Source organism: Alligator mississippiensis, chromosome 8 (assembly GCF_030867095.1).
Source record: "Alligator mississippiensis isolate rAllMis1 chromosome 8, rAllMis1, whole genome shotgun sequence".
Classification (NCBI taxonomy): Eukaryota; Metazoa; Chordata; order Crocodylia; family Alligatoridae; genus Alligator; species Alligator mississippiensis.
In genome coordinates this window covers 4,906,779-4,921,249 of record NC_081831.1, presented here as the reverse complement: position 1 = coordinate 4,921,249, position 14,471 = coordinate 4,906,779, and the positions used below count along the sequence as shown (strand labels likewise).

The window sequence follows — 14,471 nt, the reverse complement described above, 5'->3', positions numbered from 1 at the left end:
AGCATCTAGTTAGCTCCCATTTTAGGATCCAGATAAAACATGTCTCTCTTTAAAAGGAAGTTATGACTGGATTATATTTGGCTGTACAACACATATTGAATTGACATCAGGAATAAACTGTGACAAGATTTCAGTCCTTGTCACACTCGCCCATCTTCCAGTGGCCAGGAGGAGGGTTCCCTCCCTCAACTCCTCCTTGCTAGGCAAAGTGTCATCTCTCTTGATCCAAGACATGTGCCTTAAAGATCTGCAGAAAGCAGGAAATAAAGTCAGTGATGATGTTTCAGCCTTTCAGGAATGACCTCTTCAAGGGAGGGTACAACTAGCTACCATCTATTAGCACAGTTTCTCTAGGGAGAACCGTTTCAGCATGCATTGGAAAGGACCCTTTTGTTTCCTTCGCAACCCAGACAACGAACCATCCCACAAACCTGCTGCATTCGTTGTTAAATGTAATAATTTTAATGTAAAATATTTCTATTTCTGTAAGGTCCCTGACTTGGTACCGCAGTATGTTTTAATAAGGAACAAAAATTACCCCAATTCAATGTGTTACATATGAAATAAATTGCAGGCTGCTTAACTGTGGCATTAAAATATCATTGTAAAGAGGGAATCATGTTCAAGTTCAATCATGTCTTTCTGCTGGGCCATTATGTAATCTTATTTATCAGGGCCCTGAAAAAAAACCCAACATAAATTCATTACAAAAAAATCTACAACAGCACAAGGATATTGGAGAGAGTTAAATATTAAAGAGGACAGGTCCCTGATACAGAGTGATCTGGGCTGTGGTGAGCTGGGTGCAATGAAAACATGGTTCAGTGCAGCCAAATGTTAGTTCCTACATTTAAGAACAACTAATGTTGGTCAGCCTTAAAGGAAAGGGGGTTTCTCTTGGGAAATAGCAACTGAAATGGGTGTGAGGATCATAAGCCGTCACCTGAACATTGGGTCCTAGGATGATGCTATTGTTAAAGGAGCTAATGTGATCCTTGGACATACAGGTTGCCCTGGGCAGGTTGTATTGGCTCTGTACTTAGCAACACTGTGACTCTTTCTGCACACTATGTCCTGTTCTTCCAGAAGGATGTTGAAAACGAGAGTTTTATGTTCCTAGGCACCAACTGTGGCACCAGTGAATAGTTAAGATTGCAGATACTCTTTTTTTCATGAAGAAATTCCCAGTGGCAACAATAGACAGTCCGATTTAAGTCTTTGTGGAAAAAGAAAGAGTTAAAAATCTACCAGGGAAATACGTTGCCAGTTGATAGTAAAAAATTGTTTTAAAAGTTTACGATTAACTGGTAGGAAGCATTTCACTGGGACAAATATAAGAATACTACGCATGCCAGTGAGTTAAAAAATGGAACTGAATATCCACCTGCAGGGCTCCCGTTAGCATCAGCAGCATTTCAAAAGAGTAAAAGTAACTCCGCACTCTTCGACTGGGTGTTAACCCAGAAATGCATGCCTACTGGCTGCATTTGCAACAGTATGCAGTAGTTGGAGACCGTTGGGGAAATCAGGTTCTTGTCTGAAGTGCAGGTGTCCTGGTCTGAAAATTGTTGAAATTCCTGTTTGAAAACATCAGACAAGGGGGGCAGCGGAGTCCCTGCACCTGCCAGAAGTATGAACGTTTCTGGGGAGCTGAGGAGGCAAGGCCGGGTAATGCAACCCAACGCTGCTAGACGGAAACAAATAGGAAAACCGGCAACGTTTTCTAAAACTTCAGTCGAATGGAAAGCACGTTGCTACAATGGTCTTTCTCCCGCCCCCTGTACTCTTTATGGCTAGTTAAGTATGAATAATAACCATTGCACCCATAATAACCGTGTGTACCCATAGGGCAGGTGAATACTATTATTAGCATTTTTCAGATCAGGAAACCAAGACAAATGAGCGACGTGACTTTCTCAGCATCAGAGCCAGGTGTAGGGTTTGACTCAGTGCCATGCTTCGTCCACCTGTTGCATCATCGGGAACAGGTCCGGGGTTCAAAATCCATCTTGGCTTCCTGGGATCAGAAAGGCTATGGGTACATAGTCCAGGGCAACCATCCTAGCATCTTCCTGTGAAGCATTGTTGAAGCCTAGCTTGTGATCCTGGTGCTAGTCTATCTTACCAGCATACAAAGGGTTCAGACAGTATAATCAGTCTGTGTGGTATCTCTGCTACATTATTCATTAGATTTTTGTGCACCATTTTCATATATTTTTTTTGCAGGTAAACTTTCTGCAGAAGAGAGCATCTGTCCTACAGGAAGAACTGAATTCCTACCATACCAGAAGGTAGGTAAATATCTTCCGATCAGTTTGTACCGTTTCGCACCTGTGGGCCCCAGTTCTTGAAGTTTTACAGCTTAATTAAAATGCTCAAATATGGTTGCAGTTTAAAAAGAACCTTATTTTCGGTAAACAAGCCGTCTCTGACAAGTTACCCAGTGCTTAGTCAGTACTATTAGAGCAAGATTAGAGAACTTGCAGGTGCATTATAAGTCTGGGACTTGCCTCAGTGTTCGTGTTGAGACAGTGGCTCGATGCACAGCTGTGGGCCTGTGGTGATGCCGCTGCCTTTTAAGATAGAGAATGATGATGCAATTTTTAATATTACAGATCACCTCTTCAAAGTACCGGATCTTCATGAGCTTTAGCTTTGTTTCAAACACTTACGCCCTTCAAAATAAGTGGCTGCAAGTGTTGCAACAGCAATAAAAGACTCTCTGTGCCTTAAAACGAATGAGTCATTTGGATAAGCGAATAAAAAAAAAAACACCCTTCCACTGAGTCTTTTTATCCCTATAGGGCTTGTTGATATGTCTGTATCTCACATGAGGATACCTGTACATAACAGGATGTGAGCATAAAAGCAGATGATATTTTAATGCAAATCATGTAAGACATAAAACTAGTTTGAAAATATTTATCTGGAGGAGTCTTTTAACATTTTCAGTGTTGTGAGCTGCTGATAAAACATGGACGGGTACAGGTATACAATGTACTGTCTCCCTCAGATTATTCTGTAGCTAATATAAGAGGCACTGTCAGGTAAACAGAAAGATGTCAAGTGTCCTATGAGCCAGGTAGTTGCCATCTTCATTCTTAGGGAAGCAGATGGCTAAAAAATGGCTAATATTCGACAAGCGCAGTCATTGCATTAGATTTAGCTCAGTAACAGTCACAAAAGATGAGCATCGCATCTGAATGTGGTTTATGCGATAGGACTGTAGAGAGGGAAGGTCACAGAATGAGTGGGTGTGAAACATTAACTTCATCATCTTACCCTCGCAGATGGACTTAAGGTTGCACCACATTGACTGCTCAGTTCGGAGAGACACTTGCACTAACTACTACTATCTTTGCTTTGGTTAGACCGAGTGTTGCCACTGCTAGGCCTGTCGGGCCACGACTACATTCACACAGAGCGGGCACTAGCACAGAGCAATGCATATTAATTTAGGACCTCACATTGGAGGTACTAAATTGAATGCGCATTAGGAAAAGCGCATTAATGCATGTGTAGACGCACCCATTATTACTTTTCTCTTAATCTTGGTTCCCTGGGATATTCTGTTACCTTTTGTTGTTAATGCAGTGCAGTGTCTTGGTGTACCTGGCAAGCTCTTCACTGCAGGAGTTGAGTATAGAGGTATACAAAGCCCAACATAATGGGGAAGTGGTCCTAATAAGAGCCTTTAGACACCTCTGCATTACAGATAAGAAGATATAACTAATGAGAACATTTTAATTTTCAGGTAATTGCTGGAGCAGATGACTCTGTTCAAGTGTCAAATGGACTTCTTTCAGCAGGTTTGAAGATTTGGATCTTGTAAATTAAAGAGTGAGATCAGTGGCTGTTTTGTTAGCACAGAAAATGCAATTAAGTTCATGAAAGCCCATCCATTGTTCATGCCAGCATTTTTGAGTTGTATCTTACTTGAATTTTTTTTATCATTATTACAAATTTAAACTTTTGATATATTGCGTGTGTTTGTGTGAGTGCTGACTATACTTACTGAAAAAACTAAAATCCCTCTGCGAATATGTGTTTTATTACTTCCGAATGTCATTTTTATTCACTTTTACACATGAAGAAATCACGTTCCAATTATTATTGTTGCCCCAAATATTTTAACATATTTCACATTGTTTTCTGGTCATGTGTTTACATAATATTAAAATATTCTTTTGTACTCTTTTTGTTTTGACATTGTTTGTGTTCCCTGAACATTTCATTTGCTTAAATAGCCGTGCTGTTTAATGGGATTTTGCATTTTCTTTTGTTTGGAAAATACTTCAAGCTGCATCTGAGGAAAAATTGTGCTGTGACAATGGAAACACCACAGATGCTGGATGCTGTTACTTAAGGGCAGTTGGTGAGAGCACTTCCACCAGGCAGCTGTAGGAAAGTGGGGGGAGGATCTTCATTTCTTGTTAAAATGCAATATTATACCTGTTGGTATGCGGTGTATTTTGAAAAGCTCCGAAGCATGTAGGGATCCTGATTCTTTAAATGTGTACCCATGCTTAACTTAAGGTATCTGAATAGTCCCACCGAACTCCTCGGTGCTTCGTAGGGGCTTGAAGCCAAGTGAGTGCTTAAGAGTTTGCAGGATGGGAAGTATTGAAACAATGGAAAGAGAAGGCATGCAACATCAGATTGGAGGGCCTCGCTGCCTTGCAAATTTTGGCTCTTATTATCCGGTAGGTGCGTTATTGGCAGATGCCTGTTACTGTGTTTTGAATCCTGGAATTTAGGAATGCCTCCAGGACGAAACACTCCATGTTCTTCCTCAGAATAGCCTTTGGTCTTAAAAACCACAATTCACAGTCTGGGATGGGAGGGAGAATTCCTGTTTTAATTCCAGCCGTGACGCTGTATGACACCAGGGCCACAAAAATCAAACCCCTTCCTGTCTGTCTACACCTTGCCCACAGCAGTGGAATAAGTGTATTGCGGGGTTTAGGTTGTAGCCGTGTTGGTCTAAGGATATAGGCAGACAGGCTTCTTTACTTTTCATTCCATCCAGGAAGAGCACACACCAACTGCTGCAGCTTCCTTAGCCTGACGAAGGGTTTTTGAACCCGAAAGCTTGCTTAATAACTATTCTCCAACCATTTGGGTTGGTCTAATAAAAGAATAAGTGTATTGGCATTTGTACAGGGGCGTGAAGGTGAAGACTGCTACGTGTGAAGCAGCAGCAATGCCGCCTGCCACTTGGGGCACCGGGTGCTACGCCGAGTCCCCCGATGGCAGACTGCTCCAGTATTTTAGACCCGTGGAAACTTTGTGTAGATTCCCCACTTCCCTTTGCTGTTTGCTTATTGTGAGGCTGGTCCTGGCCTGTGCAGGTTTTCCCTTCCGTGAATCCACAAATGATCCTGTTAATTATGAATGAGGACTCATCATGTCTCCCGGATAGGCAGGAAGTGATGCAGCAGGTGCTTCAAAGCCCTGCCCAGGGCAAGAATATGTTTCACGAGGAGGAATTTGCCAAGATACAATAAATTCATCGTGACTAATAAAAGGAAAAGGCTCCGTGCTCAGAGAGGCGCACCGCAGCAGCGGTTCAACTCTTCAGAAGATTCGAGAGCTCACGTACTTGCAGGCGGTGAGTTGAGTGAATTATCTTTTGTAGATCGAAAAGTGTCTGAAATGGCAGCGTTTGTGAGGGTGACACCCCTCCTTGCACGCACAGAGAGGAGGTGTTTGTGGTGACTGGCTGGCGGTAGGTATCCAAGTGATTGCAGGACTCCCCAAATGTTCGCGGGAACATTCGCGAACTAACACAGATCATCTTTTCGGCGCAGGGATCCCTGAGCAGGCTCACTTAACGTGGGTCCGAGTTTGATTATGTTTGTTAGGAATGGGCCGCTAAGATCAGGGATGATCTCGGAAAACGGTTTGAGAAGAGGGCAGAAGAGCAAATCTCGGTCAACTTGAGCGTTGTGCGACTGAATAGGTGGTAGGAAGTCTTGCAGGGGGAAGGGAAGACGAACCAGGGACCGAGTTTACAAGGAGATGAACAACAGTATTTTATTTCTTGCATTAAAATAAACGTCGAGGCTCGTACCTTCCCAATAACTGGTTAGACACCGAGTGTTAATTACCAGATACAAATGAACTCGTGCCACGGACTAGCTAGTCCAAGCTCCGTACCTTCAGGTCCTCCTGCTAGCAAAAGAGCTCTTAGCTGGTAGTGGCTGATTTTGCTGCCCGCCATAAAACGAGCTGCTTTGCTGGTACAGGTTTATGGATCGTTATTTTCCTCTTTATTCCGTGCTATAAAAGATGATGTTCAATTCTGTATAAAATCACAGAAATCAGAGTCATAAAATCCTTCCCCACTGAAGAGGAGGGTTGCCTTTATCAAGGTGAAACTCTGGTTCGCTGCTGCTCACAGTTCTTGTGTTACATGTAACAAATATGTTTATTTCTCTTAGGGTTGGAAGAAAAGGGATACAGCCCCCATCCTCCATCCAACCCTTTGCTTTGTTCTACAACAGTGCTTTAATTGTCAGGGTGGTTTTTTTTCCAGCATAGCGGATGCTCTTACATTACTTGCCCATACCTCTTATACAAACAGCTTCAATGTTTCATGCTGTTTCAAATTGAGAAATGGTTTTGCTCCTAACAGAGAAGACTTTACTGTGACCGGAAGAAAATATTTGTGATCACTTGCATTCCCCACAGTGTTAAAAGTTATACCGATTTCTTTGAAAAATAAACACGGCCCCAATGATAAGCAGCCTTAATAAGGATGTACTTTTTTTCAAATTATCTGAACGCAGCAAAAGTCCCTCCTAAATCGCAGTTTATTGAAGGCAGCAGCCTGTACTGAATTGCATGAGGATGCATTCCCAGAGGGTAGAAAGAGAAGGTAAGACATCAAATATTGTATGAAAAAGTTTCAGAACACAAGGTCATTTTAATTCCTACTTTTCTAAAGAGCTGTCTTTTCTCAGCTTTGATATTTTGTTCAGAGAGGTCGTTTCTTTTAAGCCTTTGTCATTAAAGAAGTTTTGCTCTTTAAAGTGCGTTATCAAAGAGCACAGAAATTGCAAGTTACTGAAACTAAAATGCATGATCAATTTTAAGTCTGCCAGCTAAAGCCAACTTAAAATCAGGTGTGCTTTTGTGCTGGCGGCTGCTTTGATACAGCCCAGGGTTAGCCACACATTTGGTCAGTTCAGACCAGGAAGAGGGGATAGATAATTGGGTGAAACTTTTTCTTCCTCCATTTAGTTTTATGGATGATGAGCACAGAAAGAACTGTGTAAAGGCCCAGTCCCTCAAACACCATCCTACGTGAGAGAGAGCAGTCACTTCAGTAACAGCTCGTCAGGTCCAACTCTTAAAAAGCAATTATGCAACCATCTCGCATGGCGTCTTCAGATCTGCAAAGATGTAAATAAGCCAGGTCACCCGGCCCAAAAATGTCCATATTTATTGTTTCCATGACATGAGCGCTCCCTTGGTTTGTAGTCAGCCATCTTAATATAGAAGAGTGCAAGATTTGTGCACCTGCTTTACACGTTGTGCATATTGCCTCTCCCCCCATTTCTCTTGAACCCTGTTGAGGGCATTTTTTTGTAAGGGAGCCCTGCCAAAGTGTGAGAAAAGGAAGAGGTTTTTTTCCCCGATTTTTCTTGTAATTCTTTGGTTTGCAACAAGGGAACATGAATTTTCATTGACATATTCTTAAACTCAAATCTTCAAATAAGCAACGAGATGCTAACAATCAAGGGGCAGGCAGTTAGGAAGCCATTGCACAGACCCTTTGTTTCTGTTACCTGCCATTTCTGATGAGACCTCTGCCAGTACTGTGTATCGGAGGTTTGGAGCTGGCTTGTAAAACAGAAGTGGTTGTAGACAGGAGGACTACGCTGCTGCAAGTGTAGACTAAATCACCATCAGGCCTGAGATCTTTGTTGGTAAAGCTTCAGGTTTCACACTCATGGTGCAGGTGGGTTGCTGCCCCACCTCTCTGCATCCCACCAGCTATTGAGCTTTGTACTGCTAATAGTACTAGGTTCTCGCGTTGTTAGAGACCAGTACATGTTTAGCATTAGCACTGGTGTTTTCAAAGGAGCTTGCAGAAGTTAAATGTCCAACCCACCTTGGCTGAATAGGATTTAGGTCGCTGACTCTGTAAGCTCCTTTGAAAATCCTAACCCCAAGCACTATCGCTTACTGAAAAGGACCCCTGCCTAAGGCTGGCTCACGTCTTTCCATGTGCTTTAGAAACCCAGAGCTTACTGGGAGAGAAACACGTGCATGTAAAATGTCACTCTTTATCAAAATCTACCTTGGACATTTGTGGTGTTGGATGGGGCTAAGCACAAGCCAATGTGGCTGTGTCCGTAGTCGTGGAACAAATGAAGGGGCTGGATAGGGACGTCCCTCCTATGGCAGGTAAGTTAAAGCTGCAACTCTTCTAGTGTATTAGCATCCATCTACCGGATTGACTTTCTGGCGGCCAGATCCTTCCCCCACTGAAGTGATACAAAATCTCAAGGACACCCACATGTCGCCTTCCTTTCAAAAGGACGTTATCGACCTCATTCTGCAGCCTCTATAGAGGCTTTGAGATAAAGCGCCGTAGGTGACAGTCTAGCCACAACGAACTCAGTGAGAGTTTTGCCACAGATTTCAGTCAAGCCAGGATTTCTCCCAATTGGTTCATCTAGAGCTAGTTCCATCCTTAACGATGTTCAGCTTCCTTTTCTTCCTCTCTTCCTTTCATTCCCATCACTACACGATCAGAAGCGTCCCATGGATCTTATCTGCGTCTGGGGCACGGCAAAATGCTGATAGTACGGTTTTAAGGTGGAAGTGATGGCACTGAGATCCCAACACTTCTTCCTGCAGAAGCACAACTCCTTGCAGAGGATTTCTAATTCTGTAAGAAAGCCATCATTCAGAGGGCTCTTCTGAGGTCGCGCAGAATATTATTTAACAGAAAATATTGTCATACAGCAATCTAGTGGGGATCAAAACTAATATTCTGAAGAAGACTCATTTAATAAGAGCAATTTCATTGTTCTTCTATAAGGAAAGAAGACTAGTTGGGAGGAAGTGGATTACTGTCGAAGTAATCCTTAATTTTTTGTAAAGCAACAATATTCGTCGCTGCCGCTAGTTTAACAGGCGGTAAATCCTCCGAACAGCAGAATGTCATGTAAAATGCACAGGGCTGCAGCAGGGTGTGCTCTAGTACTTAAAATCAGCTTCTCCATGTAGTGGCTATACTGCGGGTCTCTGCACGTGTCCCCCAAGGGCCTCAGCGGTGTACACCAGATATCATTGCAAGGAAATCAGCAGGGATTATTGCATTCAAGAGGTTTTTTTAAAAATATATATAATGATCTCAAGGACTTTGCTCCAGAGATACTTGCACCAATTCCTTCACTACCTTTGGGATGTATATCCAGAGGATGCCAAACAGCCTTGCAGCGGGATTGACTGAGGGCAAAGCTTGGCCTAGCTGCAAATGCTTGGAGAGTTTTAACCTGAGCTTCAATGGTTGAAGAAGCAAAAGTTGCCATGTAAGATGTAAATCTCATGTAATCATTGCTGACCCTGCCAGGGAATCCCATCATTATTGATAGCATTTCTTTATATGGGTCCTACTCCAGAGCTTGCGACATTGTCAAGTTAGTTTGGAATAAAGCACTCTTGTTCCAGAACGAATGGCCACATATGAAGTTAATCAGGAATAGATATTCTGCTCTAAATCATATCATATCTTAATATAAATAATCTTCCCTACATACGTTAGCTGTGACGTTTATCGTATCTTAGCGAAGCAAGGAAATATTCCTGCCAATTTAGAAAAAATAAAACATGGACGTTAAGGGGATTTGTGTTTGTCAGAAGATGTAAGAGGCCCGCTGTGTTTCATGAATAAATTAAAACAATTAAAAAATTGGAGCCTGAACTTTTATAAGCCCGTGCTTAATCGTATTCAAGGGTTTGTTGGGACACTCACTTGTCTTCTGGTTTGCTTCATAGGTACAGGATGAAGTAATCTGCCAACTTCACCGTCTAACTGGTTCAATAGCAACTGGTTCTTAACAATCTACTTAGGCAAGTGCGTGTGTATCAACGTATGTAATATATGGGCCTGGGTTATTTTCTGTTTCCTGTGCATGATGTAGCACTTCTCCAGATTCAGGGTTAGAGGAATTCTCTTGAATTTAAAGTCCAGGACTTGGAGCTGGGAAAGTGGGGTCCTGTTCTTACCTCTGCCACTAACCCCTGGGGCGTCTGTAGCCAAGCTTTCAAACCTTCCACTTCAGCAAACTGGGGACAAGTGAGATCCAAAGCTGGATGGTGCGTAAAAGTGACAGGGAGAGAGTCAATCCCCTGCCCCAAGCTCTGGATGCATAACGAATAGTCTGAAAACAGATCTTGCAGACTCTTCTCGGTTGACCCACTGTCAACACTTAAACCCTGCTCCAGCTAGTAAAGTCGGAGGTCTCGTTCCCCCCTCCTCTCACTTAGCACGTACCCTCAGGCTGGAGGCAGGTGTTGGATAGGTTTTGCAGTCAGCTGTAAGGGACACTAGTGAGTTCCTCAAGGGCCCTTCACTGCAAATGCCTCGCACCCAGACTAGCTGTCCCAGCAGATCTCCACTGCAGGTGCATGCTGGCAGCACATGCATTGGCACAGGAGCTGTCATACCTTTGTTTCTGCCCGCTGCTTTGTTCAGGGGACAGCTGGGCCAGACTAGCGAGGGGATCTGCAGTTTGAGGCACATACACGGGCACTGCCGTGTGGCAGCTCTGGACTGAAGGGCAATGGGTGCTGTGAGACTGGGTGAAGGTGCACCAGTGAATCTGAGTAATTTGTAATTGGAGAGACAAGAACCGCTTTGTTGGGCAATTGTGATTTCCTAAGAGCTGCCTAGCTTTAATCAACACACCTATCGCTCATTAGTAGGATTGTCCAGTGATTAGGGCACCAGCCTGGGGCATGGGAAACCTGCCTACCTACTCTGCCACAGACTTCCTGTGTGGCCTTGCGCAAGTCACTTTGTCTTCTTCCCCTCCCTGCAAAATGAGGATAACAACCACTTCCCTGCCTCGCAGGTGTGCCGGGAGAATAAGTGAGCTCCAGAGCACCCGGCAGGCCAATACTTCACACACACCATTTTCAGAACTGCCAAGCTGACCCCACATGAATTTTAAATGCATCTCCGCTATAAATCTGAATGAAGCTGCCGTCAGGTGTCTCCACTAACTGCCTTCTTCAGGAGACAGAGCGTGCAGAGCACTGGAGAAAGTGACTCGCTCAGACGACTGGTAGGTCACATTTTCATTGCTACAAACCTGGCCATCTTATGATTCATGAAGGATATCTAGTCACTTGGCACCAAAAGTGCACCGAGGGCACAATATCTGAAGCAAGTAAAACATTCACGTAGCTCCATTGACTGCTAATCCATTGCTGCTAGTGCAGTTGGCTGTTATCATTTCGGAAATGTCAGTAACCTGTGCCAAGGGGACAGAGTCTCTTTGGTGTTAGACCCTGGCAGTGGCAGCAGGAGCGGGTGAACTTCAGGACGCTTTGAGGTTCTGGTTCAGAGGCTTAGCCAAAGTTCATGTGAAATAACCAAATGCCATATGAAGTCCAAATTAATTGGAAATCTCACAAGATCAGATCCTCTTTAATAGTTTCTAGCCTATCATAGGTGTATCTCAGCCAGCTGTAATGCAAGAAAGGGTTTCCACTTTCAAGACGTGTATAGGGATATCTCTCATTGGACCAACTATTTTTTTAACTGTTGAATCAGTAAAGCAAACTTCTAAGAAACTCTTAAGTAAAGTCGACCCTGAAAGTTCGTGGTGCAAGTCCCAGTGACAATACAAATAGCAAATAGGTCTGTATAGCAAAGGGTTTCCCAAGAGGAAACTGAAGTTACCAAAAGAGAACTCCACCCAATTACAAGGTAATGAGGTGGTAAAAGCATCAACAAATGGCAGAGTTTGCTGTCATTTGGCAAAAGTTAAAAGCTCCTGACAAAGGAAGGCCATTGCAACAGGCAGCCAGCAAGCAGCAAGTTTGCTTGTTTTCATGAGTTTGGGAAACCCCAAGGAAATGGGTTTGAACTTCTGTGTTGCAAACAATGAATGCAAAGCACCCATTTTCACAAGCTCAAGCCCTTCCCTGTAGAAGCTCCCCCCACCCCAGCTTTGATGTGATGCTTCCTATCAGCTCTTCCAAAGCCACAAAATAGGCCGTTAATCAGTAGGGTTCCAGTTTGCAATGTAAAAGCTGTGTGTGTATGTTCAAAACGCATAGGCTCCCAAAAAAATCCCAGATCCTCTACCAGGAATAACAGGGACTAATTGCTTGGCAAGCTATGAACCCAAATCAGCAGAACAAACTGGTCTGATGCTAATCGGGAACTTTCAGCTGAACCTTTGGCACGGATTCAACAAAACACTTAAGCAAATACTTAAGTTTAAGTTTATGATTAAGTTTATCCCTCCTGAGCAAAGCACATGCCTAAGGGCTCTGCTGAATAGGGACCTTTCCAGGCATCAAATGTGCCTCTGAATTTCAGGACTGATCCTCTGCAGCTGTAAGAGAATAAATCAGAACCAGTTGTTGATCCAACTTTTCTCTCTCCTAAATGAGTGAGATTCAGAACATCTGCAGCACCTCCAGGCTGGCTAATCCCGCATGCATACACCGCCACTGAAGCACATGTGGCACCACATCTGGATAGGATATCTGGACATCAAGGCTTTGCTTTGGTTTTCAGGGGACAGACTTGTCCCCAAAGTTTCCTTCTACACTACATTTATAACAATGAGGTAGGGACATGCAACTAAAGGCCAATCCTGCACTCAGGTTGCAGGGGGCATGCTCTGCAAGGGAGGGGGTAGCTAACAAGTTTCGTGTCCCCAGTTCAGTCTTGACGGGAGAGGGAAGGAAGCTGTGGGGGTCAATCTTACCCAGTAGCACCAAGGCACCAACCCAGGGCACTCATTTAGAGGGGGAACATGAATGACAGCTGCTGCCAGCCAAGTCCCTGGCACCGCTGCTGCCCTGGGTGCAGACCTGCCTGTTATGCCAAACCAGCTACAAGAAGGACACGGCACAACCTTGGTGCGGTGGGCATCATGAACCAGTTGCAATGATAGTGTAGATGGTCCTGCGAGATGGCACTTCCAGTATTAAGCAAGCTGATTAAACCCACCCATGCCCGGCACTTCTGGATTAATGAAAAGATCCAACCAACTTGCAGGTTGGCATCATGCCACCTTAACAGATGGGCCTGGGCAGCTAGAGACCAAGCGTAAGCATTAAGCGCGTTTGTTAAGCACAAGACTCCCAGCCTGCAACATCCAAACACCTGCCTGCCCTGGGCTGATGCACCTAAGGGAAGGAGTTGTGCTGTGTACCTCTGGGCTGGAGCTATTTCCAGGGGGGAAAAAAAGAAGGAAAAGGAATGTAGCTCCCACAGCGAGGATGGTCTTTTGGGCATTTAATAACCTATAGTTAAAGGTCCCGATTTTAATTTCTAATTTCTGGTTTAAATTCTTTCTCCCAGCCGATTTCTTGTGATTTTGTTTAGTTTTGAGAATGTGTTCCTTTTAAAGCATTAATATATGTGTGCGTGTGCATATTTGTGTGTCTATATGTACATACATGATATAAATTTATATATGGTATGTATATGTGTGTGTGTACACACACTGTATATAAATTCCCATTGCTTTGGGACACTTGAAACTAGAGTGGTGACGATGATACAAGCAAAAATGCTGCAAAGGGAAAGTCTCCCTCTGAAGCTGGGCCATGGCATGGTGTCTAATTCCCTGGTTCCAACCCAAACATGGTTAAAATAGTCTTGAAATCAGCTTTCATTGTAAGTGTGAGCTTTGGGACTCCCTGCAGGCTCCTTCAGTTGTCTGTATGCTGAAAGGTCGCAGCCTTTGACCTTTGGCTTTGTAGCGGTGAATTCTTTCCGAGGGGGCATTGTTTACCAGTCAGTCGGGTTAACCCCCCCCCCCCAGCAGGCGTTTGAAGCCGTGTTTTCAAAACAGCTACAGGTTTGATGGTGCTTGGTAGTTTTAGCCCTCAGATTTGAATGCCCCAAGCTGTTTGACCGAAACTCTTCGTCAGAACCCAATGTTACCCTGCAAAATCGAACGCTTCAGTAATGACCTAAGTGCAAGCAAGCTGGCAAGATGGGCTTGTCTGTAGAGCTGCCCATCAGCTGGCTTGTGCTGCTTCTGGCCTAGAAGTAGAGAAGGGGCCGACCTCCAGGCCCAGGTCTGAAGTATCCTGAGCATTTGGCCTGGATTAGCAAAGCACCTGCGAACGCCGTGAGCAGCCCTGTGCCTCCAGCGTGGGATAAAGCAGGACTCCCGTGTCTAAAGGACGGAAGAGGTTTCACCATCCTGGTCCAAATGTTCAGGCTCCAATCCCATCTGTCCCTTGGAGAGGTCAGCGAG

The 14,471-nt window shown here is 44.1% G+C and overlaps 1 protein-coding gene across 8 annotated transcripts in view; it reads left to right on the top strand.

The window, feature by feature from the left end:
* Positions 1-4,192, top strand: part of CEP112 (centrosomal protein 112) — a 274,221-nt gene extending 270,029 nt beyond the window's left edge. For 6 of the 8 annotated variants that reach the window (XM_014601930.3, XM_019494322.2, XM_019494323.2 and 3 more), the window contains 2 exons: positions 2,227-2,291; positions 3,755-4,192. In XM_014601930.3, the coding sequence (XP_014457416.2) occupies positions 2,227-2,291; positions 3,755-3,758 (69 nt within the window). In that variant the 3' untranslated portion in view covers positions 3,759-4,192. Of the gene's footprint in view, positions 1-2,226; positions 2,296-3,754 lie in introns of those variants that run through there. The other 2 variants (XM_059732038.1, XM_059732037.1) reach the window with 1 other exon arrangement.
* The last annotated feature ends 10,279 nt before the right edge of the window (positions 4,193-14,471 follow it).